General features: G+C 35.4%; 1 protein-coding gene and 1 long non-coding RNA gene across 6 annotated transcripts in view; one reads left to right on the top strand and one right to left on the bottom strand.

Moving 5' to 3' along the window:
- Nucleotides 1-9,470, top strand: part of MAP9 (microtubule associated protein 9) — a 32,689-nt gene extending 23,219 nt beyond the window's left edge. For all 5 annotated transcript variants that reach the window (XM_063664228.1, XM_054485505.2, XM_054485506.2 and 2 more), the window contains exons 11-14: nt 797-958; nt 1,081-1,226; nt 1,408-1,540; nt 7,027-9,470. In XM_063664228.1, coding sequence (XP_063520298.1) covers nt 797-958; nt 1,081-1,226; nt 1,408-1,540; nt 7,027-7,149 — 564 coding nt within the window. In that variant the 3' untranslated portion in view covers nt 7,150-9,470. The remainder of the gene's footprint in view (nt 1-796; nt 959-1,080; nt 1,227-1,407; nt 1,541-7,026) is intronic.
- Nucleotides 1-25,621, bottom strand: part of LOC129035251 (uncharacterized) — a 53,098-nt gene that overhangs the window by 3,062 nt on the left and 24,415 nt on the right. The window lies entirely within an intron of this gene.

Raw genomic sequence — 25,621 nt, 5'->3', positions numbered from 1 at the left:
CAGGGGGCGTGCCTGTCTATCTGTTAACCACATTCATAGCAGTATGTTGCTGTGGTCAAGTGCCATACCCCTTCTCGTTTGGTTTTCATAGCTCTGTGAGGTAGATAGTACTTTGGCTTCTAAATTATGTTACCCCAATATTAAGGTTTTGTGTCATTTAATATTGAACAATAAAGCAAACATAGAATATTATGGGATTAGATGGAAGGAAGTAAAATAATAACATAACTTGCTATATAGTGTCCAACCTATTTTTCAGTCGAGCACATACTTTCAACATTTGGAATACATTTGTGCAGTAAGAACTTTATGTTTTGATACTATTCAAAATTAAGATTTAAACCAAAAATCTGCATCTTACTGCATGGCTTGGCCAATTTGCCTTACTCTAACTTATTTTATAAGCCCATAACTTTACTGATTTTTTTTTCAAATATTTTATTATGAAAATTTTACTGTTATCACTTAGCCTATTACAGTTTATTTTGATATAATTTGTTTAGTACACTTTCAAAAATAATAGTTGACATCTTTCTCATTAATAGGTCAATATGTGATAAATGTTTTTAGAAAAGGATGTTTTAAAACCAATGAATAATTCAGATAACATTGTTTGTAAATTAACTTGTCTAAGCCATTCTAAATAAATTACCTACTTTGAAAGTTAATTTCTAAGTATAATGAATATCAGAGGACTAAAGATAAATGTATATGTGTATATTTATATCTAGCCATATTTGTGTCTATGTATATATACATATATATGTATATCACTCTATTATTTTTTCCAATGTAGAAAGAAGCTGCTAAAAGAGAAGAAGCATTAGCATCATTTGAGGCCTGGAAGGCTATGAAAGAAAAGGAAGCAAAGAAAATAGCTGCCAAAAAGAGGCTTGAAGAAAAAAACAAGAAGAAAACTGAAGAAGAAAATGCTGCGAGAAAAGGAGAAGCACTACAAGTATTTGAGAACTTTGCACATCTTAATTATTTTAAAACATTTGAAATCCAAATTAATGATTAACCATATTTTTATTTATTTTCAAATAGTCACAGTAAGAAAATTATTCTGAACTTTTTCAGGCTTTTGAAAAATGGAAAGAGAAAAAGATGGAATATCTTAAAGAGAAAAATAGAAAGGAGAGAGAATATGAAAGAGCAAAGAAACAGAAAGAGGAGGAAACTGTTGCCGAGAAAAAGAAAGATAATTTAACTGCTGTTGAGAAATGGTAATCCAAAATCATAAATATTTTGATATATTTTAAATTAGTAACACTTCAGGATTTTATAAAATTTATTTACTTGAAATTTAGTAATGCATTTCAATTTCATTACCGTCAAAGATGTACTAGGGAATCTTTATTATGTATTTTCCTTTAACTCTCCAGTGTTTTACACTATGCTCTATAGGAATGAAAAAAAGGAAGCTTTTTTCAAGCAAAAGGAAAAAGAAAAAATAAATGAGAAAAGAAAGGAAGAACTGAAAAGAGCTGAGAAAAAAGATAAAGATAAACAAGCTATTGATGAATATGAAAAATGGCTGGTAGGTATTATTTGTCAATGCACTTGTGTCTTTTTCATGTACCTTTTGTGTCTTTTCTGTCCCTAATTCTAATTCTATTTGCTCCAGACCTACTGATCATTTCTGCCTGGAATCTGCTTTGTTGAGTTCAAGCTCTCCTCCTGCATATACCATATTTTCTTTGATTTAGTCATTTCTATTAATGTTTCTACTATTCCCTCAAACACCCAGGCTCAAAACTTGTTATAATCTTCTTCCTTACCTGCATCCCCACATTTACCATTTACTATTCATGCCCATTCTTCCTTTGCTGTGATTCTCACATCTAACATAGAAAGAAGACAAGTATACTATTGAGGGTACTACGTGGTGGAACTTGGTCATGACAAAAAGTAACACTGAATTTAATAGTGAGAAAATTCTTCCATCTTTTATTCTCTTTTGATATTTCTGATGACCTCAAGGAGAATCTCTTATTTAGGCATTTTTAATGAAAGAGAGCAGGTTTGAGGTTTAGAAGGAGCAATAGCTAGCTGAACCAGATATGTGTATATATTTGATTTCACTTTACTTATCTTTATAAAAGTTACTTTTTGTTGATGTCAAGCAAAATATTATTTTCCATTTTAGAATATCAATATAAATATGCATTTTGTCCATTTTTATATAAGTAATACATTACTATGAATAAATACTTTACATAAGTAGGTAACACATTCGTATGAATAGTTAACATATTCATGTGATTCAGCAACCAAAATTATAGTATTTTTGCACTAGAAGTCTATCCAGTCAGGTTTCCTATCAAACTTTAAAACAACTCATACCAATCAACTAAATCATCTAGGTTATTTTTGATTTGCATTTCTCTGGTTAGAATTGAGCTTGAATATCTTTTCATTTGTATACAGGCCATTTATCTATTATTTTCTCTGTAAATTGTCGTTTCATAGACTTTGCACACTTTTCTATTAGATTGTTGTTTTTTTTTTCCTTACTGATTTCTAGAATCTTTTGTTTTGTACTAGGGAAATTAGCCTATCAGTTTTTATATGAGTTGCAAATACTTTCCCCCACTATATTGTTGGTTTCCTGGCTTTCCTTATAGTATCTTATGCCATGAAGAATTTAAATTTTAGGTGTCAAATTTATGTCTTTTTTTTTTGGCTTTTGATTTTCAAGCATAGTTGAAAAGACCTCCACAATTTGAGGTTAAACAAAATTCTCTTATTTTTCTTCTAACAACTTTTTGACTTTAATATCTTAATGTTTTAACATTTGTTCTGTTTAGAATTTACCCTGCTACATGGTGGGAAATATGATTTCAACTTTAGTTTTTCCAAATATATCCTTTATAAAGTAGCCCATTTTTACCCATTGATTTGAGGTGCTGCTTCTATTATATGATACCTTCTCATATTTTCGGGTCTATTTCTTAACTTTCTGTTCCATTGGTCAGTCTCGTGATTCCAGTGCCACACTTCCATTATTAGGCTTGATATGTCTAAATATCTGCTTGGATTCATCTCCCTTTATAGTTCTTCTTTCACAGTCTTTCTGACCAGTCTTGTTTATTTATTTTTTCCATAAACTTAAGAATCAGCAGTAGTTAGAAAGGTACATGGAACCAAAATGAACTATTTAAAGATAGGATAAAAAGATAAAACAATAATAAACAAGAAACATGCCAGACCAACATAAAGAAAATTGTAGAACTCTCCTGAACAACACAAATGAAGACTTGAGAAAATGGATCAGAATTGCCCATGCACAGAAACACGTTTAACCTTATAACGATGTTATAAAGATGTCAGCTCTCCCTGAAGTAATTTAATGCAATCTTAACAAAAGCCAACAGGATTTACTCTGTGTGTTGACTTTAGTACTGCTATATGCTAATTTGATGCAGAGAAATAGTAATAAAATAAGGTAATCAAAATTGGTTCAATTTTGAATGAAAAAGGTAGTGTTTCATGATGATTTCCTTAAGTTAATCTGTTAAATAATGCTATGTTCTAAAAAAAATTTTAAAGTCCACTTATATTAAGAAGATGTACACTGACTGCTATTATCAATTAGGGAAATTAAATGTAAACATTTGAGTTTTCCATTTTAATTCCATATCTTCATGAAAATGGAACAGAATTTCTTTAATAAGTCACATTTAGGTACACTATTTTTAATTATAGTACTTAATTACATTGTCATTCTCATCAGTCCTCTGAAGAACAAGAATTCCTCAAAGACCAAAGACAAAATGACATGTTTGATATCTAGTAAAATGTCTGCAAATATAGTACACCTATAAACACATAAACATACATGTTACAGATCAGTTCTCCTTCTTACCAAATTCTTATTGAAATTTGTTTGCAGATAGAATAGAAAAATTGCCCCTATATAGAAGTCTAATGACTTCAATTTTCATGGAAAACAACATCTCAAGCTTTTTATATACAAACTAGTTTGAACAGTAAGCATTTGGTGGGTAATTGCTTTAGGGGAAAGTTAATAGCCAAAGATGAGATAAGACTAAAATATTTTTCTTGCCAATTACCAGATTAATTCATCATTACCTTTAGTAAGAAAATGACCAAAAAGCTCAGTTTTCCACAGATAAATGTCAGAAGGACTTTTTAACAAGGTTCTTTTGATTACTATCAAGGTAACTGTTGATTCTTTTGATATCACAGTTAATATAATTGTCTGTTTGCTACCCTGGCTTTACAGCTCCCTGTAAGATGAAGCATATTTCCAGTTACTGTCCCCCCATGTTAAGTGAAATTGCAAAAAGAGATTTATTCAGTCAATTTCTGTGGACACAGTCTGGTCACTGCTTTTCTTCCGCCCAGCTAGATGGTCTGCCTCTCTCTAAAATATTAAAATGATTGAAGATGATCTAATTACAGCTTTGCTTTTCTCAATTAAAATTCTGAAAGGAAGTTTCCTCTTTGCCTTATTAGAAATATCAAGCAAACAAACATGCAAACATTCTTATGACATGGAATGAGGATATGGGTGTTAACATTGACAAAAAAAACAAACCTCCCACTTCACTTTGTTACATGTGAATGGAAATCTTGTACTGTATTGCCATATTATTATTGTGGCATTTATATATATACTGATGAAAAGATGCATACATACCTAATCATTTTCCATAATGCCTCTCCTCCCAAGCCATCAACCTGCAGAGGCAGGTTTCACTAAGGGTTTTCCTGCTCCTTGAGGAATATGAGAAAAATACCAAGATGAAGAAACCACCAAACCTTATAGTGTTAGCAGAGACATAGAGGGACACCTGGTGCCCCTCTTCCATTTCTTGTCTCCTGCCTTCTGCCAAGCCTTAGTCACAATCCAAGTTGTAAGATGGAAAGTCCAGATCCTACTAATATTTCAAGTATACCTAGATAAATATTTAGATTTCATACTAATACGCAGATACTTAGTTATTTCTTTGACGGGAAGGACATGAAGGGAAATGAAATGATTCTCAAATTCATCTGTGGAATAAAAATATGGGATATAATATTTTGAGAATAATATGAAGTAGGACTATCCCTATCAAGCAATAAAATATAAATTTACCATTCCACTTCTGTGACTCATCATTATTTCTACTGTTCTGAATTGTTCCCATCATGTTCCAGGATACATAATCTTCCATAAAAATACACTCTCTGAACTCTGCATTTCCCTCTGTCTATGGGCCTACTTTTGTCTGCTTTTCTTTATAGTGAAACATCTAGAAAGTATTGCTTATACTTCCTTAGTTCCTTATATCCTTTTCATTCACTTTCCGCTTCAGTTTTGTCTTTGTCCTCATCACTACACCAAAATCACACTTTGAAAGTTACAGGTTTGCATTTAGACGGTCTATTGTGTGTTTCTGTCCCATTTCAGAATATCTCAGCATTCTACAGTGTTGATTTCCTCCTCCTGCAGCTGTCACCTCCTTTGGCTGTCATGCTTCCCTGGTGTTCCCCTCACTTCTCTGCCTGGCTTCTGTGTCATTCATTGAATTCTTTTACCTGAGTTCTGCATGTTAACATGGCCTGCCAAGCCCCGTATAATCTTAGTCCTCATCCATTTTTTTCTCACCTGGTGCCCCTCTTCCGTTTCTTGTCTCCTGCCTTCTGCCAAGCCTTAGTCACAATGGATATTTCTGTTTCCTCCCACAGCACAAATTTTTTTCCCACTCTCAGAGCCCTCACCACTACTGTTTGCTTTGCTTGCAAAGCTCTTCCCCGATATTTATCACGAGTGGCTTCTCTTATCCATCATGTAACACTTCAAAGGGACTTTCCCTGAGTCCATTTTTTGTTAAAAGTAAATACTCTTTTTTATTGCTTCTCATAGTTTTAAAACATGTTTCAGAGAAATTCACACAATTTGTAATTATCTGTTGTTTATTTTCTTGTTTGTTTCTGTCCATTTTGAAAGTTCCTTGGGGGACAGGGACCATATCTGTGTGTTGGGATTTTAAAAAATTATTTTTATTTGCAAATGACACATAAAAAGTGCACATATTTATGGAATACAGTATGATGTTTCCATCTGCATTGTATACATTGTGTAACAATCAGAAATGACTCACAAAGGTAGGCAAAATGTTTGATGCAAAGATATCATTAATATTTATTATAGGAAAGTACACAAATTACTAAAAATTAAAGGCAAATACCATACATTTAAATGGGCCAAATAATTGAGCAGAAAATTTACAAAAGGCTAAATAAATGTTTGAAAATGTGCTCAAGTTCAATAATAAAGAAACATGAGGCAGAATTTTTAACTATTTGTAAAAAATTTGAAGTATCTCATACTGTCATGACATACTGAAACTTTGCACCCAGTAAGTTTACTTCTGAGAATTTGTTCTCATGAAGTCACCACCAACTTATAATAGTTACTATATTTGAGTTATAATTGTAGGTCTTTTTTTCTATTTTATACAATTCTTTTTTAATGTTTTCACTTTTAAAGTTTAAAAATTAAGTGATATTAATACCTGTACTTGCAAATTGGCAATGTTTACTATTTTTTTCTTGTTTCCATTTTTTGTTTGTTTATTTTTTTGAGACAGGGTCTCACTCTGTTGCCCAGGCTGGAGTGCAGTGGTGCAATCTTGGCTCACTGCAACCTCCACCTCCCAGGCTCAAGCAATCCTCCCATCTCAGCCTCCTAAGTAGCTGGGACTATAGGCATGCACCACCACACCTGGCTAATTTTTGTGTTGTTTTGTAGAGATGATGTTTTACCATGTTTCCCAGGCTGGTCTCGAACTCCCAGGCTCAAACAATCCACCCACCTTAGTCTCCTAAAGTGGGATTACTGGCATGAGCCACCATGCCTGGTCCTACCTGTTATTTCTCTATGATCTGTTAAACTAGGAAGTGATATATAAATATCCTATAATGGATTATTTTGTCCTTCAGCAAGCATCCTGATTTGAAAATAATAATCATATATGTACATAAATTTATAGTGTTCTATCTTCTCTTTAGGAAAATAAGGAAAGACAAGAAAGAATTGAACGAAAACAGAAGAAACGTCATTCCTTTCTTGAAAGTGAGGCACTTCCTCCGTGGAGCCCTCCAAGCAGAACTGTGTTCGCAAAAGTGTTTTGATAATTCTAGTTCTTACATTATTTAGTTATTTATCGGTTTGCCAATATTAGCCATAGATTTAAAACCATTCAATTATTTATAGTTAGAGGAATATATTTTAATTAAATGCCAGACACTCCTGCTGACAATGAAAGAGATACTTTGGAGTGTAATCAGTGAAACCATTTTTTTGAACTGTAGATAAACTGCCTCAAATGAAGATCTAATAATCAGATTGTTTTTACCATTAAGATACATAAGATTTTATCATGTCCTGATAATTCTTATACTGGAGTGATTCATGATCTTTTTCATTAAGCTCTGTATGTTATTTAAGTATATTTAATTCCAGTAATAAAAAGGAAATCATCTAGGTGCCATAATGATAGAAATTATTCCTTTTGTGGATGATTGTGAATCTAGATTCAGGTTTTTAAATGAATGGTCGCTGGGAAGAGCGCATATATTATTCCTTCTGAAACTGATGTTTAGCTCAAAGCAGTTGCATTTGTACTGTGCCAGTTAGAATTTTCATCAGTTGAGGCAGTAGTTCAGTAGAACTCTAATCATCAAGGCTTTTTATTTAAGAATTTTGCCTTATGTTTTAATATGAGTGTACTTTATCTGTTCCAGGCTTATGTGACAATCATAGGCACTTTATAATGCGTCCACCTCTGAAATTTTTCTTTCTGAATTCTATCTCACTTTATTATTTCACTGATACCAAAAGACATCAATGTCACAGTAGTGATATACTTATGTATTAGTTATGGAAATTCCACAGGAGTTCGAGGTCATTATCACTATAATTATTTTCCAGACTAAAGCCATAAAGGTGATTTAGGCAATTATTGTCATCTTAGCTAGTCCAGTTTTATAGCTTATATTCAGCAGACAGCTGTATGGGAAGGTAAATATGTTGACAATGTCCACAAAGCCTTTATTTATTAATTTATTTGATCTCTGCATGTCCTTGTAGTAACTGGTCTCATACTTGACCTGGTCATCTGGTTTAAGACAGACCAAGTGTATGCTCATGGAGTTGAAATGCATTAGTCAATAGTGCAATGCGGAGATGACGGATGACAATACACAGTTCCTATTTATTGAGCATCTAATATATAATCTCTACTGGATCTTTACAAATGTATTTAACATCTTTACAACAACTTTTCAGGGTAGGTGTTACTGGCTTCATCTTACATATAAAAATACTGACGCTCAGATAAACCAAGTAACTTACCATCCATCTGGAGTGTGCCTGAATTGAGATCAAACAGGATTCAGTATGTCTGACTGAATCTGCCTCCTTCTGAAATCTCTATGCTCTTTTTCACACTTCTCTGTAGCCTCAGAGACTGCTAAGTTCTGTCAAGACCTCTGCATAATATCAACGTTACAAACACGTTTTAACTTTTAGAGCCTAAAATCATGTATTGTTATCCAAAGGTGATCTTTCTCTACAGAAATAGCTGCTTGTTCTTAGACGTGGTGGAGGTCATTAAATCTATAAAGTGAGATAAAAATCCGTAAGATTTCATGAGTTACTCAGGCATCTTATAACTACTATCAGAATATCAGAAAACTCAGCAAGTTATGTGACAAAGGCTTTGAGATGGTCACTCCAGACATTTCACATACTGAGCGTCAGCCTTCTTGCTGCAGTGCATGTGCAAGATAAGATGTCATAGGCAGCTTTGTAAGATTGTATCAGTGCTATAGACAATTAAGAGAAATTTCATAGATAAAACTAGAACCCTTTCTATATGGCCAGAACTGTAATACTTTATGAAATTGATCTGATTATCAGCAATATGTAGTATCAGTGTGGAATTTAGGACCTCTCTTACTCATTCCTGTGTCCCCCATAGTACCAAAAAGAGTGCCTGCCAAAATAGATTAAGTGTTTATTGTATTAGCTGTTTAGAGCTAAAAAGATATTTACAAATTCCAGGGAAGTAAAAGGAAAAAAATTGAAAAAGGTACAGCTACTTTTGGGGATGTGAGATCGTGAATGTGTATCTTATAGATTTCACATTATTTATTTACTTTCCAATTATTTTCTTCTACATTATCATATTTAGTGGCTAACCGTTATTACCTCTTAGGTTGTTGTGAGAACTGAGTTAATTAATGTAAAGTATTTGACACATAATAAGGACTTAAATGTTCATTGTTGTCATTATTGATTTATTACCATGAGCCCTACATTTCCCCATTTCATGAGTGTGAGAACATTAACATAGATAGGGTTGATAATGGTTATTTGACATTACACATTTTTAGCAAGAAGAAATTTCTGTCTTGCTGGCCAGTCCAGGCTGTAACACTCAAAAATAAAATATAGAAAGATGCCTTGTATTAGGGCCTTCCTAAAAAGAAAGCTAAGTAAGTATTAATTTCTTAGGATTGCTTCTGAGGTAGGATGAGGTGTTTGCATAGACCCAACAAGTCATTCACTTCAAATTTTTTTTGTCTTACTATGATAAATAACATATTATTTCCTGTTTACAGCAACCTGCACTGAAATTAACTAGTTGAATAAAATCACCTCTTCTAGCACAAATAAAGCTGAGTTTGGGGAGGTGGGTGAAAATACAGTACTGTTGTTTACTTCCTAAGATCCAAGGGAGAGAATCAAGCTTGGTAATATTCTCTTGAATATACATTTACCTATTTAAAAGGTATGATTTTCCTATATTTCCTTAGGAAGTATGTCATGTCAATATAGATATTTACTCATTAGGTTTACATTAATTTGTATTATAAGGGAATGTTTAATTCAAATTAAGGACATTAAAAGTATATAGACTTTCCTATAAAAGTTCCAGTTTTATAAATTGCGTTGATCACTTAAAGAATGCAGAGATCTCAAAGTAAAGAAAACATTTTATGAATATTTTAAAACATTACTTAAAACAAGTTTCCTTAGAAAGCACATTTGTGGATAAATTTAAATATTAATACTAAATAATAAAGTAGTATACAGAATTTAAGTTTCATAATAATGAAGAAAGTGGTAATGCTATGTAACTTAAAAGATGCAATATGGCATTTTAGATCAAGAGGTTAAAGTTTTCTTAATGAAAGAAAGTAACTATTTATGGGATAAAAATATTCCAGTGGTTTGTATTTGCTTCATACTTCAAAAATGTTAGTCCATTTATTGTTTAAAGTTGTCCACAGTCTTATGTTCCTTAGAGTTATAGAACTATGCCTCTGAAAGGGGTTTTAATACTTTAATAAACCTGGCCTAAACTGTTTTATTTCTAAGTTGAAGAAACTGATTGTCAAGTACTTTGACTTGTCCAATCTCATACAACTAACTATGGTACATCTAGAGTTAGATCTCGGTATCAGGTGTCCCAGTTGTATTCTGCTCACCATTCCACAATTTCGATATTGATAAAACTTTCACACTAACTTTTGAACTGTGGTTATTATTCATTTAGTTGGTTCATGTCCTCTTATTTATCTCCTTACTCCTCCACTGCCGCCTTCATAACTGTCCACCAGATCAAAGCTATTTGGGTACCTACACTTTAAAGTGAGGGGAAATAATGAAGTTTCTTAAATCCTGTGTCATGGACTAAGATACAATAAAGAAAAGGAATTTCACAAAGTAGGGGAAATTACATGTTAGTTATAATCATTCCCAAGAATAAACTAGTAAAAGAAACTTAGATTTCCCTAATTTAATCTTGACTCCGATTTCGATAGTGCTATATAAAAAGGTATTTAAACCCATATGCTTCCTTTTACATAAAAGAAAGATATCAACTTTCCTAGTTTGCATTTACACTGGCTAATAGGATAATAAAATGCTGTGTAAATGTTAAACTGGAAGTTTCTCTGAGTTATTTTTACTTTAAAATTTCATGTGATTATGCCATTTTGAATATGTATATTACATGTAATTGTATAATGTTAACTTGGGTAGGCAAAATTCTTGGTATTGAATTTAGGATGTTTAAAAAATTATTAAGAAGATATTAATGTCTGCTTTTTGATAGCATATTTTCATGTAATGTTTAATGTATTAAAATCAACCATTCAAGATTTATTTTATTGGGTGACACTATTGACTGTGTTCCAAAATGCCCAAAGTGTTAGGAAATGTGGTGTGAGTTTTATTTGTGGGCTAAGGATGAAATAATCATATTATGCTAATATACCTTTTATTATAAATGACTAAAAATTTGGATATAAAACTGATGTTTTACTACACAAATTACAGAGAGAGATAATATAATTATATAATTATTAAATAATTAGAAAATGCAAATAAGCGAAAGTCGCCCATGTTCCCAGTTCTCATCTCCCAAAGATAATTATAACTAACATATTATTTTGTACTCTTCCCGTTAATTAGTTTCTAGTGTACTTTCTCCTGTAGCAGAAATTAAGCTGAGAAAAAAGGGATAGTTCCTCCCTCTTCTTTCTGTCTCCCACTCTCTTTCCTGTGCTATCTGTGTGTATATACAAATATGTATGCATATATATATAATGTACATAATATATATAAAATACAAATACTAATGTGCATATGTGCATATTTTCAAACATACACATATTTTTTATTATTTGAAATAAGAAAGAGATCAGACTACATATTTGGTAGCCAGATTTTTTTCACTCAGTGATATATCATGAACATATTTCCATGCTAATATAATTTTCTAATAATTTTAGATGCTGTAACTACAATTTAATTGTTAATGGGCAATTTGTTGCTTTACAGATGGTAAATTATATGATAAATATGATCATTATTCTTGTAGCCAATATCATTATTAGAAATGATGGACCGCATTAAAGCTATAAAATTAAATAAGAATTTATAAATGTAAGGAGTTATTCAGACATCTTGTATCTAGTGTTACAATATCAGAAAACTCAGCAGGTTATATGACATGTACACTTTGAGATAGTCACTCAGAAGTTTTCACATACAGGATTAACCTTGCTGTAGTGCATGTGCAAGATTAAAAAAGATGTCATGGGTCACTTTGTAATGTCATATCATTGCTGTTGATAAATAAAGGAAATGTTATAAATAAAACTAGATGCCTTTTTATATTTCCATAACTATAAGACATAGAAGGTGAGTTGTTTAATGGGTATAGAATTTCAGTTTTTGCAGGATTAAGAGAGTTCTGGAGAGCACTTGCACATCAGTGAGAATGTATGTAGCACTACTGAACCCTACACTTAAAAATGGTTAAGATGGTAAATTTTACATATATTTGGCCACAGTTTCAAAACCTCAAAGCAATAATAATAATGCTTACTTACTTGCTCATATAAGAAAGATATAGAGAAGACTTCTCCCCTGATTATAGAGTGTCTTTTGTTTGGTCTGACTGGACCAACTTGCTCATCTCAGATGAGTCATCATTGATTGAATTACAGTTGCCAGGAGAATGTCAGATGCTGAAGGACTTAAACCTGGATTGAATACTGAGTAAGAAAGCAACCGTTCAGGTAAATCACCTAGTAACTCTTCATTTCAGATTTTGTTCTTGAACCTGCTTTATTTTTGACATAAGCTTTAGGGTTCTTGTTATGCTTTTAAAACCAACTCATATTATGATTTCTGGGAGACTTGTAGTAACCATACACAATAATGGAATCCATTCACTTGAAGTAGATATGATGAAATGAATCCCCATCTAGAGGTTAATTGAGTTCAGTTATATTTCTGTATGCATGGCCATATAACCTTTAAAAATAACTCCATGGTGTTCATGGATCCCCTTTGAGGAAAGTCTACTGTGATTCCCACCCATCCCACACACAGTGTAACTTACTCTTCTCTACCCTATTTCCCTACCCTAAATAACTGTTATTGAAGGCCACACCTTTTAAAGTGTATGCGTCTATTTTCCAACTTAAATGAGAGCTTTATGAGGACAGGAACTATATTTTCCGCATTTTGACATTTCTAGTTTATCAGCTGGTTCTGGATAATCTTTGGCTGATAGAATAGTAAGTTAAAAGTAAAATATAAAAATAGTGCATCAATATGGCCAGGTGTGGTGGCTTACACCTGTAATTCCAGCATTTTGGGAGGCCTAGGCAGGCGTTCACCTAAGGTCGGGAGTTGGAGACCAGCCTGACCAACATGGAGAAACTCCGTCTCTACTAAAAATACAAAATTAGCCGGGTGTGGTGGCACATGCGTGTAATCCCAGCTATTAGGGAGGCGGAGGCAAGGAGAATCGCTTGAGCCTGGGAGGTGGAGGTTGTGGTGAGCCAAGATCGTGCCATTGCACTCCAGCCTGGGCAACAAGAGCGAAACTCCGTCTCAAAAAAAAAAATAGTGCATGAATGTTTGTAATGCTTGTATATTATACATGTGAACAGGACTTTACAGTTAAAATTTTAGAAATTTTATGAGTATTAAAATGGAATTAAATTATGAGTATTATAACTTACAGATAGAAATTTTACTTAAATATTACATTAATTTTTCAGTTTCAACAAAATAATCCTCTAAATGAAAAACCGCATATGTGTGTATCATTGCATTAAGTTGGGAAAGAAAATAAGCTCACCTATATTCTAATATTTACAATTAAGTAGATTAAGCCTTATCCAGAGCACTATTTTTTTTTCTGTCTTGGTGTCCTTCCTGTGGCAATATTAAATTAAAAAAAAAAAGAAACAAGCCCAGGGTTTACCGGTTCATGCAGTCTAAAAAATGAATCCCAGATAGAACTATCTTTTGAATTGAGCTGTAATTCAGATATGCCCAAGCGTGGATGCTGAAGTCAAGGTCTACAGTGATGCTTCAATCCTGGTGAACGGATTGCATGGTTGCTTGTGGCTACTTTTTTCTAATTTTTACTTTAGGGGCCCTTCCCACACCCTGAGCTATTTTTCTTAAAACATGAATTTGTTTCTAACACCAGATTTTTCATTTTAACAGACACAATTAAAAGAAATATTTGACTTTTTTCTGATTCTACCACCAGAAAAATAATTGTAAGTGTGTTGATAAATGTGTAAGGACAAATGACCTCAGTATTGAAGAGGCAAAATGGAGGGGCAAAGGTGATGATGAACTGGGGATACAGAGCCTACCTCTTCCTCAATAACAGCCAATAGTTGCCTTGACAGAATTTGTATTTTAAAATATCAGTGTCCATGTCAACTAAACAAACAAAACTCTTAAAGTGAACACTGCAAGGTCCAAATGAAACAGATCCGCAAGCCTTCCTGGTTATGTTTTCTTCCCCAGAAATTTCCAACTGGTGTGCTGAAGCACATACATGAACTAAAGTGCACTGATATACTACAAATGCTGTGGGGGGGTTCCTGTCAGGGAGTTACAGAAGCTCGGGACAGAGCCCCAGTTGAGTTTTTCCCCTCTGGCTCAAACTGCTTCATATAGGCTTCTAGGAGGGTGCCATATGGAGACTCAGGCTAACTGGTGTTCCATTTTGTACTTGCAGGTTACTACAAAGTGAGGGACATGGGCAGTCATTGCTCTACCTCGGCCATGAAGTTCCTCAATCATATGGAATCCATTTCAGTAGCCGGCTGTGGAGTAGGCTGCTTCCCATGGATAGGAGCCTGTGGGCTGCTGGAGGGGTTCATTTCTCAGATGCCCAAAAAACTTCACTGTAGGGGATCAGTCAGTGTGGTTGGAAAAATTACAGGAAATAGACACAGACCTTCTTGGAAGGCCAGGGGGTTTGCATAGCTTCAGTCAAAGATTTGGCTGAAGGCAGCCAGATTCTTTTTTCAGGAGCCAAAGAGCTTAGGTCACAGACACAAAGGAATATAAGGGAGTTTATCTAAATAGCTTGTTTACTCATGTGGTCCTAAGACTAACCTTTGATCATTCACAGGCAGGATGGCTCTCTCGGGGGAGACTGACTAGTTTTATTATCCACGGGTGTGTTGACTCAAAGCCTTTGTCATTAATCTGTGCTGAATAAATGCCCACAGGGCCAGCTAGTCAAGGTGTGGGGCTGCCACAACTCTTTCTGTGCATGGCCCGGCACACTAGCTGCTCTTTCACTGAATAATCAGTGTCTGAGTACGTTATTCATCTGTTGTGCATCACTATGGTGGCCAGCCTAATGGCCAGACTAATAAAAGCTGGGTGGTGCCTGGAGGCTACATGGAGTCTCCTGGAGGGTACAGTTCTCTATCTTCAAGTATATACTGCCTTTCATAGTTTGTGTGAGCTTTTAGTGGCATCCAAACTAGCTGCAGGTGACTGCACTATCCATTCCAACCATGGAAGTGCCATTCATCAAACCAGAACTCCATGATTATCTTGATACACTATATTTCACAAAATGTTCAACATGATTTGGTTTGCTTTGTCACATGAAAGCTTAGTATTTTAATTGTTAATGAAAGAAAAGAATGCTGCTTACTGAAATATGATCCAATGGTAAGGATTTGATGATGCAGTATATGTTTTCAAAAATTGTATTATCTATTTATGCTAACAAAATGTTTGGTCTCTAAGGGTTTGATGAGATAATCTTTATATGTCTTGATCAGGATTGCATGTGGACATCTCAACTATAAAACCTGATATTAAAAAGTCACACAACCAGTTAGTCCATTTTCACACTGCCATAAAGATAGTACCTGTGACTGGGTAATTTATAAACAAAAGAGGTTTAATTGACTCACAGTTCCACATGGCTGGGGAGGCCTCAGGAAACTTACAATCATGGTGGAAGGTGAAGGGCAAGCAAGGCACATCTTACATAGTGGAGTAGAGAAAGAGAGAGCAGGGGAAATGCCAGATATATCAAACAAACATCTCGTGAGAACTCTTTCACTGTTATAATAACAGCATGGGGGAAACTGCCCCCATGATCCAATCACTTCCCACCAGGACCCTCCCTCAACACGAGATTACAACTTGAGATGAAATTTGGGTGGGGACACAGAGCCAAACCATATCATTTCTGCCTCTGGCCCTTCCCAAATCTCATGTCCTTTTCACATTTCAAAACCAATCATGCCTTCCCAACAAACAGTCCCTCCCACCTATGAGCCTGTAAAATCAAAAGCAAGTTAGTTACTTCCAAGATACAATGGCATACAGGCACTGGGTAAATGTTCCTATTCCAAATAGGAGAAGTTGGCCAAAACAAAGAGGCCACATGCCCCATGCAAGTCCAAAACCCAGAAGGGCAATCATTAAATCTTAAAGCTCTGAAATGATCTGCTTTAACTCCATGTCTCACATCCAAGGTACTCTGATGGAAGGTGTGGGCTTTCACAGACTTGGGCAGCTCTGCCCTTGTGGATCTTGAGGATACAGCTGCAGCTGCTTTCATGAGCTGGCATTGAGTGTCTGTGGTTTCTCCAGGCACCTGGTGCAAGCTGTCAGGGGACCTACCATTCTGGGGTCTGGAGAATGGTGATCCTCTTTTCTCACAGCTCCACTAGGCAGAGTCCCAGTAGGAACTCTTTAGGGGTGCCAACCCCACATATCCCCTCTGCACTGCCCTAGCAGAGGTTCTCCGTGAGGGTTGCACACCTGCAGCAGACTTCTGCCTGGACATCCAGGTGTTTCCATACATTCTCTGAAATCTAGGCAGAGGCTCCCAAACCTCAACTCTTGTCTTCTGAGACTGCGTAATTTATAAACAACAGAGGTTTAATTCACTCGCAGTTCCACATGACTGGGATGGTCTCAGGAAACTTACAATCATGACAGTAGGTGAAGGAGAAGCAAGCATCTTCTTCACAGGCAGCAGGAGAGAGAGAGAGCATGCAGGGGAAACTTCCACTTTTAAAACCATCAGATATCATGGGAACGCCTTCATTATCATGAGAACAGCAGGGGGGAACCACCCCCTTGATTCAATCAGCTCCCACCAGGTCTCTCCCTCAACATGTGGGGATTAGAATTTGAGATGAGATTTGGGTGGGGAAACAGAGCCAAATCATATCACCCATTATACATTTTCAAACACCTTATTGTGACATTTGATACAGGTTTATTATTTTCTAATAATTTTAAATTTTACTTTTATATAAAGAAAAGGCAATTGTGTTAACCAAGCCTGATATAGGCATTCTTAAAACATTCAGGGTAATCAATAATAATTTTTTTTCTGATACCTTATGACAAATATTGGGAACTAGCTCTACCATTCCCAGATAATCAGGTAACTCATGTCTCAGAGTACATAACCAAAGCTGTGACTCTTTCCAGAACAAAGAAGATCTGTCCAGGTCATTATCTTCTCCATGCTAGTTATAAAGGTGGTTGGCAACATTTTCAATGATATCTTCTTTTGTTAAAAGAAGAGAAAATGTTTAATCTCCCTGGGTAGCGGGCAAGTTTAAGAAATATTCCAAAGACAGTCCAGGTGCAGTGGCTCGTGCCTGTAATCCTAGCACTTTGGGAGGCCGAGGCAGGTGGATTACCTGAGGTCAGGAGTTCAAGACCAGCCTGGTCAACTAAAATACAAAAATTAGCTGGGTGTGGTGGCACACGCCTGTAATCCCAGCTACTTGGGAGGCTGAGGCAGGAGAATTGCTTGAACCCAGGAGGCAGAGGCTGCAGTGAGCGGAGATTGTGTCACTGCACTCCAGTCTGGGTGACAGAGCAACACTCTGTCTTGCAAAAAAAAAAAAAAAATTCCAAGGACAGCAAAAATATGTAGTTTTTTGTGAGATATAGGAATGATTTTGGTCAGAGTAATGATTATCTATTATATGGAAGCCCAGTAAATAGATTGGATATGTCAAGTGCTAGTCTCAGTACTGAGTATACATAAATGGAAAAAACAAAGATCCTGTGCTCATGTAATTTATTTTCATAGGGAAGAGAAACACTGACCAGATAAACAAATATATATGTAATGTAATGTTCACTGATTAAAAGTACAAAAACCTCTAAGCAGGGTATGAGGATAGAGTGATAGAAGCTGTTACATAGGATTATCAGAAGTTTGTCTAAAGAACACTGAGATAAACCTAAAAAGAGTGAATGAGCAAACCATGTGAATACCTAGAGAATACCCATGTGAATTTGACCTGTGGGACCTCATAAGGCATGGCACAGACTTGGATTTCATTTTAAGTCTCACGTGTAAAATTGGAGAGTGAATAGCAGTGACTGCACAAGATCGTATAACATAGATATTTTCCTAAGTAGACAATAGACTTTAGGGAACAAGGGTGAAGAGTTTAAGAGCTGTTGCAGTTGTTCAGAAAAAAGATGAGAGTAGTTGCACAGGATGCCAAGTCATCAAATTTCAGTTGTGTTTTGAGGGAGAAACTACAAGATGTGTTGGATGAGGCTGTGGAAAAAAATAGAATCAGGGATGGCACTGAGCAACAGAATGAATGCTGGTACCATTTATTGAAATGGAGAACACTGGGAAATCAAGACTGGAAAGGAAAACAAAGAATTCTGGAAAAGTTAATTTCAAAAGAAGGTATCATGTAGCTAGTTTGGATATTCAAATCAAGGGACAAAACTCCAGAAATGTAAATTTGGGAGTCATCAGCATACAGATGGGATTAGATGGGATCATCTAGATAGTAGGTATAGATTAAGAAGAAAAGGGGGTCCCTGGCCAGGTGGGGTGGCTCACGCCTGTAATCCCAACCCTTGGGAGGTCAAGGCAGGTGGATTGCTTGAGTTCAGGAGTTATAGACCAGCCTGGGCAACCTCGGGAGACCCTGTCTCTATGAAAAAACACAAAAAATTAGCTGGGTGTGGTGGTGCACACCTGTAGTCCCAGCTACTCGGGAGGCTGAGGTGGGAGAATCACTTGAGCCAGAGGAGGTTGAGGCTGCAGTGAGCAGTGATTGCGTCACTGCATTCCAGCCTGGGCAACAGAGAGACCTTGTGTCAAAAAAGAAAAAAAAAAATGCTGGGCATGGTGCCTCATGCCTGTAATCTCAGCATTTTGGGAGGCTGAGGCAGATGGATCACTTGAAGTCAGGAGTTCTACAACAGCCTGGCCAGTATGGTGAAACCCCTTCTCTACTAAAAATATAAAAAAATCAGCTGGGCGTGCTGGCTGTAGTCCCAGCTACTCAGGTGGCTGGGGCAGGAGAATCACTTGAACCTGGGAGGCAGAGGTTGCAGTGAGCTGAGATCGCACCACTGCACTCCAGCCTGGGTCTCGCAGTGAGACTCTGCCTAAAAAAAAAAAAAAAAAAAAAAAGAAGAAAGAGAAAGAAAAAAGAAAAGGGGTCCCAGACTGAACCCTAGGGTAACCCAACATTTAGAGGTCAGAAAGATGAAGGGACTCAACACCTGAAACTGAGAAAGAAAAGCCAGTGTGGTTAGAGAAAATCCAGGAGAGGTGCATTCCCTGGAAAGCAGTGAAATAAAGTGCTTCAAGAAAGAGAATGACCAAGTAATCAGAAGACTGATGATTGACTTATTTGGTAATATGGAAGTCAGTGGTGACCTAAGAAATTAAGATTTCAACAGAGTGATGGGGATGAAGACCTGGTTAGTGTTTTCAAGAAAAAGAAGCGAGAGAGGCAATCAGAATCGAAGTATAGGCTACTTTTCGATAAGCTTTGCTAACAAGGAACAAAGAAAATTGGAGAGGGAATCATAGATGAAGGGGATATGGGGTCAAGCCTGGCTTTATTTGTTTTTAAGATGGAAGAATTTATAACTTATTTGCAACAATCATTTAATAAAAAATGAAACGGAATTATGCTTCCTGTGCTTTTACAGGCAGCAGATATGGTAGCATTGCAGAATCAACTAATTTAGGTGAAAATTATGTGTGCCATGCTGACAGTAATGTTAGTATTTTCCCCTTTAGCAAGTACAATATAATAAGGAAAACATAATCTTGAGTTATAAAGTTGAAATGCAATGTCTGTATATCATGCAGACTACTTGATATCTATTAAGGTCCATTCAGGACAATTGTATAAATTTCTGCTCTTGCTAAAAAAATATTGACCAGCTGTAAAAGTTGGCAGTAATTAATGTTTGTTTGGAATATTTACAAACAAAAAATTCAAGGCTTTGGATAAATTTCCCTAAGTAACAAATATGTTTATATAAAAATTCATTAAAATAATTATAATTTACTATAAATGAACAAGTAATCACAGAAAATATATTATGCAAATATACTTACACATAATAATTTTTAAATTGAAGAAAATACTTACAAGGAAAATAAATAGAAAATATAAATACTCCAGATATATATTTATATAGTACATTAAAATTTTCAGCTTAGACTGAATGTCTCATTTAAAACTACCCCCATACTAAGAAAAGAAAACAATGACCTTCAAATAAATTATAATTATTACCATCCATGAGTCATGACAGCAAGTGAAATCTGTCATAAATTTATAAAAGCATCTTCAAGGTGTTTTTCACAGGGCAAAAGTATATGTTCAAGGTGTTTTTCACAGGGCAAAAGTATATGTTTTATTAATGAGTCATATAGCAGAGTTGCTTATTTAGGAACTCCCAATAAGATGAGAAAACAAGTCGATATGTTCTTCATTGTACTTTAACACTCAAACTAAACAAGACTATTACCTGTTTTAATTTAATTAAAAATTAAAATTAGGCCCTGTTTGTCCATTTTTGTTTGTATTACAATTGCTTTTGGTGACTTTGTCATAAATTCTCTGCCAAGGCTGATGTCCAAAATGGTGTTTCTAGGTTTTCTTCTATGAAACTTTTATAGTTTTAGGTCTTACATCTTTAATCCATCTTGAGTTACTTTTTTAATATGGTGGAAGAAAGGGGTCCAGTTTCAAGCTTCTGCATATGGCTAGCCAGTTATACCAGCACCATTCACTGAATAGGCAGTCCCCTCCCCATTGCTTCTTATTGTCGACTTTGTCAAAGATCAGATGGTTGTAGGTGTGTGGCTTTGTTTCTGGATTCCCTATTCTGTTCCATTGATCTGTGTATTTGTTTTTGTATCAGTATCATGCTGTTTTGGTTACTGTAGCCTTTTAGTGTAGGCTGAAGTCAGTAGTGTGATGCTTCTGGCTTTGTTCTTTTTGCTTAGGATTGCTTTGGCTATTCAGACTCTTTTTTGATTCCATATGAATTTTATAATATTGTTTTCTAATTCTGTGAAAAATGACATTGGTAGTTTGATAAGAATAGCACTGAGTCTGTAAATTGCTTTGGGCATTATGGCCATTTTAACAATATTGATTCTTTCTATCCATGAGCATGACCTAATTAAACTAAAGAGCTTCTACACAGCAAAAGAAATTATCAATAGCGTAAACACACTTACAGAATGGGAGAAAATATTTGCAAACAATGCATCTGACAAAGGTCTAATATCCGGAATCTCTAAGGCACTTAAACAATTCAACAAGCAAACAACAAACAACTCCATCCAAAAATGGGCAAAAGACATGAACAGACTCTTCTCAAAAGAAGACATACATGCCACCAACAAATACATGAGAAAATGCTTTACATCACTAATCATTAGAGAAATACAAATCAAAACAACAATGAGATACCATCTCGCATCAGTCAGAATGGCTATTATTAAAAAAAAGGTCAAAAAATAACAGATGTTGGTGAGGTTGTGGAAAAAAAGGGAACACATACTCTGGTGGTGGGAGTGCAAATTAGTTTAGCCACTGTGGAAAGCAGTGTGATTTCCCATAGAACTTAAAATAAAACTATCATTTGACCCAGCAATCCCATTACTGGGTATATAACCAGAGGAAAATAAATCATTCTACCAAAAAGATACCTGCATTTGTCTATTCATTGCAGCACTATTCACAATAGCAAAGACATGAAATCAACCTAGATGCCCATCAATGGTGGTTAAAGAAAATGTGGTACACATACACTATGAAATACTATGTGGCCATAAAAAGAAATAAAATTACGTACTTAAAGCTGGGTGCAGTGGCTCACACCTGTAATCCCAGCATTTTGGGAGGCCGAGGCGGGTGGATCACGAGGTTAGATTGAGAGCATGCTGGCTAATATGGTGAAACCCCGTCTCTACTAAAAATACAAAAAATTAGCTGGGCATGGTGGCGTGCGCCTATAGTCCCAGCTACTCAGGAGGCTGAGGCAGGAGAATCACTTGAACCTGGGAGGCAGAGGTTGCAGTGAGCCAAGATTGCACCACTGCACTCCAGCCTGGATGACAGAGTGAGACTCCATCTCCAACAACAACAACAACAATAACAACAACAAAAATTGAGTAATTTACAGCAACATGGATGCAGTTGAAGGCCATTATCCTAAATGAATTAACACAGGAACAGAAAGCCAAATACTGCATATTCTCACTTATAAGGGGGAGCTAAATATTGGGTAAACATGGACATAAATATGGCAACAATAGACACCGGGGACTTCTAGAGGAGAATAGAGAGAAGATGTGGGTTGAAAAACTACCTATCGGGTACTAAGCTCACGACTTGGGTGATGGGATAATTCATACACCAAACCCTATGTGCAGGTTTGTTGCAATTTACCCATGCAACAAACCTGCACATGTACCCACTGTGCCTAAAAGAAAAGTTGAAAAAGAAAAAGAAAATGAAAACATTAAAATGGATTAAATATATCGTATATTAGAGACTTTAAGGATTTAACCCAAATAATTTCAAATATACTTTCCCTTTTCTTTTCAAATTATTTTAAAATACAGATAAAATGTTTTTATGTCTCTGTCTCATCATGTGGTGAACAAAAACAAAGAAAGCCTGTGAACAGAGAGCAGGGTTTTCAGATGTCAAGTGGCTTTCCGTGTGGAAGCAGAAGTTATAAGCATGTGACAACATATAGCCTTTTCAGAGCTATAATTATTTCTGTTAACTTTTGGAATTTAGTAAAAACACAGTCCCTTCTGACCTTTTCTGGGTTTTTTGATATCACCTGTATAAACAAATAGCCTGTACTAAAAATCAGTCAGGTTAGAGTTCATTGTTACCACTATAAGTTACAGACATTGTCAGTTACTTAGCCAATAGCCATTCCTCAATTCTTCTTTGATAACAGAACCATAGTTATGTCTAGGGCAATAAGGTGCCCAGTCAAATGCTGACTTTGCATCTTTTCTGTGGCTAGTGGTGACCAGATGACACAATTCTGCCAGTGCAACTTGAGTTGTCTTCTAAGTTTAAGTAAGCTTTGAATTTCCTAATAATAGGACAGATACAGTGAGGTTTTCTACGTTCTTTTTGCCTTGTACATAGACATGATGGTAGGAACCACAGCAGTCATGTGGTAATAATGAGGGAAAAGCAAGGGAATTCCAGATATATTGACTGCCGAAATAAAGCAACAACTGCTATTTCTGGACCTACATTCTTATAAGAAAAATAAATAACTAGGTGTTAAAGCTGCTGGCAACTGGTATTCTATTACGAGGAACCAAAGAAAATTCTGAATGACACACTCTTATTCTATTCATACATGCAGTAAAAACATGAAACCGGTGTTGCATAATATATACACCGTTTGGATTTAGTAGTATATTAGTCAAGGTAACTCTAGTTACTACAATAGGCAACGTTCCAAATTTCAATGGCCTTAATGCAATATAAGTATATTTTTCAAGCACTTAAAACTCAAGGAAATAAAACCAAGGGTGGAGATGGTGGTGGTGGTAGCACTCAGTTCCTGCAGTCAGATTGGAGCCCTGCCATTCTTTTTTTTCCCAAGAGATTACGGGGGTACAGATGCAATTGTGTTACATGAACATATTGCATGCAGTAAAGTGTAGGCTTTTCGTGGAACCTTCATCTGAATAGTGTACATTATGCCTATTAGGTAATTTCTCATCCCTCACCCTTCTGTCATCCCTCCACCTTTCTGAGTCTCCAATGATCAGAGCCTTGCCATTCTTTGGAAAATGACTCCCAACATTGAGCTGGCAGAGTGGAAACAGAACAGGTAGAGGAATTCATGGAAGGTTTTCACCTGCCAGATCTAGAAACAGCACACATTCATGCTACTCATGCCAGTGGCAGGAACTCCGTAACTGCAATACCTTACTTTAAGGCACATAAGATGGCTGTGGACCCAGAAGGAAAGGGAAATAGATGTGGTAAATAGCCAGTCTCTTCCATAAGTAACAAGTAGAGTTTTTAATGTATATTTGTCAAATTTGTCTATTTTGCTAAATATTTATATTATGTGTACATGTATATATATACACACACATGCAAATATGTGTAAATATGTGTGTGTATATATATGTCAGATTTTAACATCTATTGGGTGCTTACTTTATTCTAAGTACTAAATGCTAAATGTTTTTGCAAGCATTTTATCATTAGCCCTCCCAAACATCCTATGAAGTAGGTATTATTATTATCTATATTTTACTGTAGCATACTGAGGCTTAGCGAGTTGAAGTAATTTGCCCAAGAAAATAGAGGCAATAAGTGTTGGAGCTAGGGATCTTTCTTTATTCTGAGACATAACTCTATTTTTAAAAAGAACTTCTGCAACTAGGTTGTATTAATGATTAATTATGTCATATCCAGACTTGACAATATGTATTGATGTCACTTACATAAATAGATTAAATGTCAGGCCCTCTCTCATAAATAACCCTTTCTTTGAATACCTGCCCACTACCTTTGGCCTTTTAGAAACCAGAGTGATTTTTAGGATTGTTCTAGATGAAAATATCTTTACTTCTCAATATTTGGTTGTATAAGCAATTAGCTTCAGGTATTTCTGCTTTGCCTGAATGTAATTCCTAGGTAATTGGGCAATGCCTGATTTGCTGTATAGCTTACTTCAACCCTGATCCTCTTGGCCTTTCTGCTCTCTTCTACTGCCTAAAATTTCTCCATAGTCTTCTTTGTTCTCATAAGCATTATTGCCCTTGAGGACAGCACTCTCCTTTTGTCCTATATAAAATGGGACTCAGCCAAAGTTGTCTTGATTCCACAGCTTGCAGTTGATGCCAGTCTTCTGCCTTTTCAGTGAAATACTTTTTCCCTTCCTTGTTTCCAGCTGTCCAATTCAACAAATTGGTCTCCTGGTTATAATGACAAAAACACTATAGCATTTACATAAATTGACCATAAAGGTTCTCTGCTAACCAAAAATAAATTATGCAAAATAACAATGACCTGTTCCCAATTTTACATATATTTTTACATAGTTTTACCTCTATAAATGTAATGCATAGCATAAATGAGAATAACAAATGTGGAAGAGAGTGATGACTTTTCACTTTTCACATCAAGTTTAACTATATAGGATACAAAGAATGATTTGCTTCTATTGCTAGGTGTTTTAGAGATATTCAATTAATTTATTCTTCAGACAGCCCAATAAGTTTGGTTAATGTTAGTATCTTAGCTTTATGCATGTCTGACAGGAGTGAAATGGATACTGGATAACTTGTAATCAAATTCTTAGGAGTCTCAGATTTGAACTCCTAGTGTTCTAATAGTGTTTGCAATTCAAGCTACCATCCCTGCTTGTATTTTCAAAACTCACTGATAAACTAAATCAAGTGGAATTTACAGGGGTAATTTTTAGTGA

This window comes from Pongo pygmaeus, chromosome 3 (genome assembly GCF_028885625.2).
Source record: "Pongo pygmaeus isolate AG05252 chromosome 3, NHGRI_mPonPyg2-v2.0_pri, whole genome shotgun sequence".
NCBI classification, from domain to species: domain Eukaryota; kingdom Metazoa; phylum Chordata; class Mammalia; order Primates; family Hominidae; genus Pongo; species Pongo pygmaeus.
The sequence above is the reverse complement of the archived record's forward strand: the minus strand, read 5'-3'. Positions and strand labels throughout refer to the sequence as shown.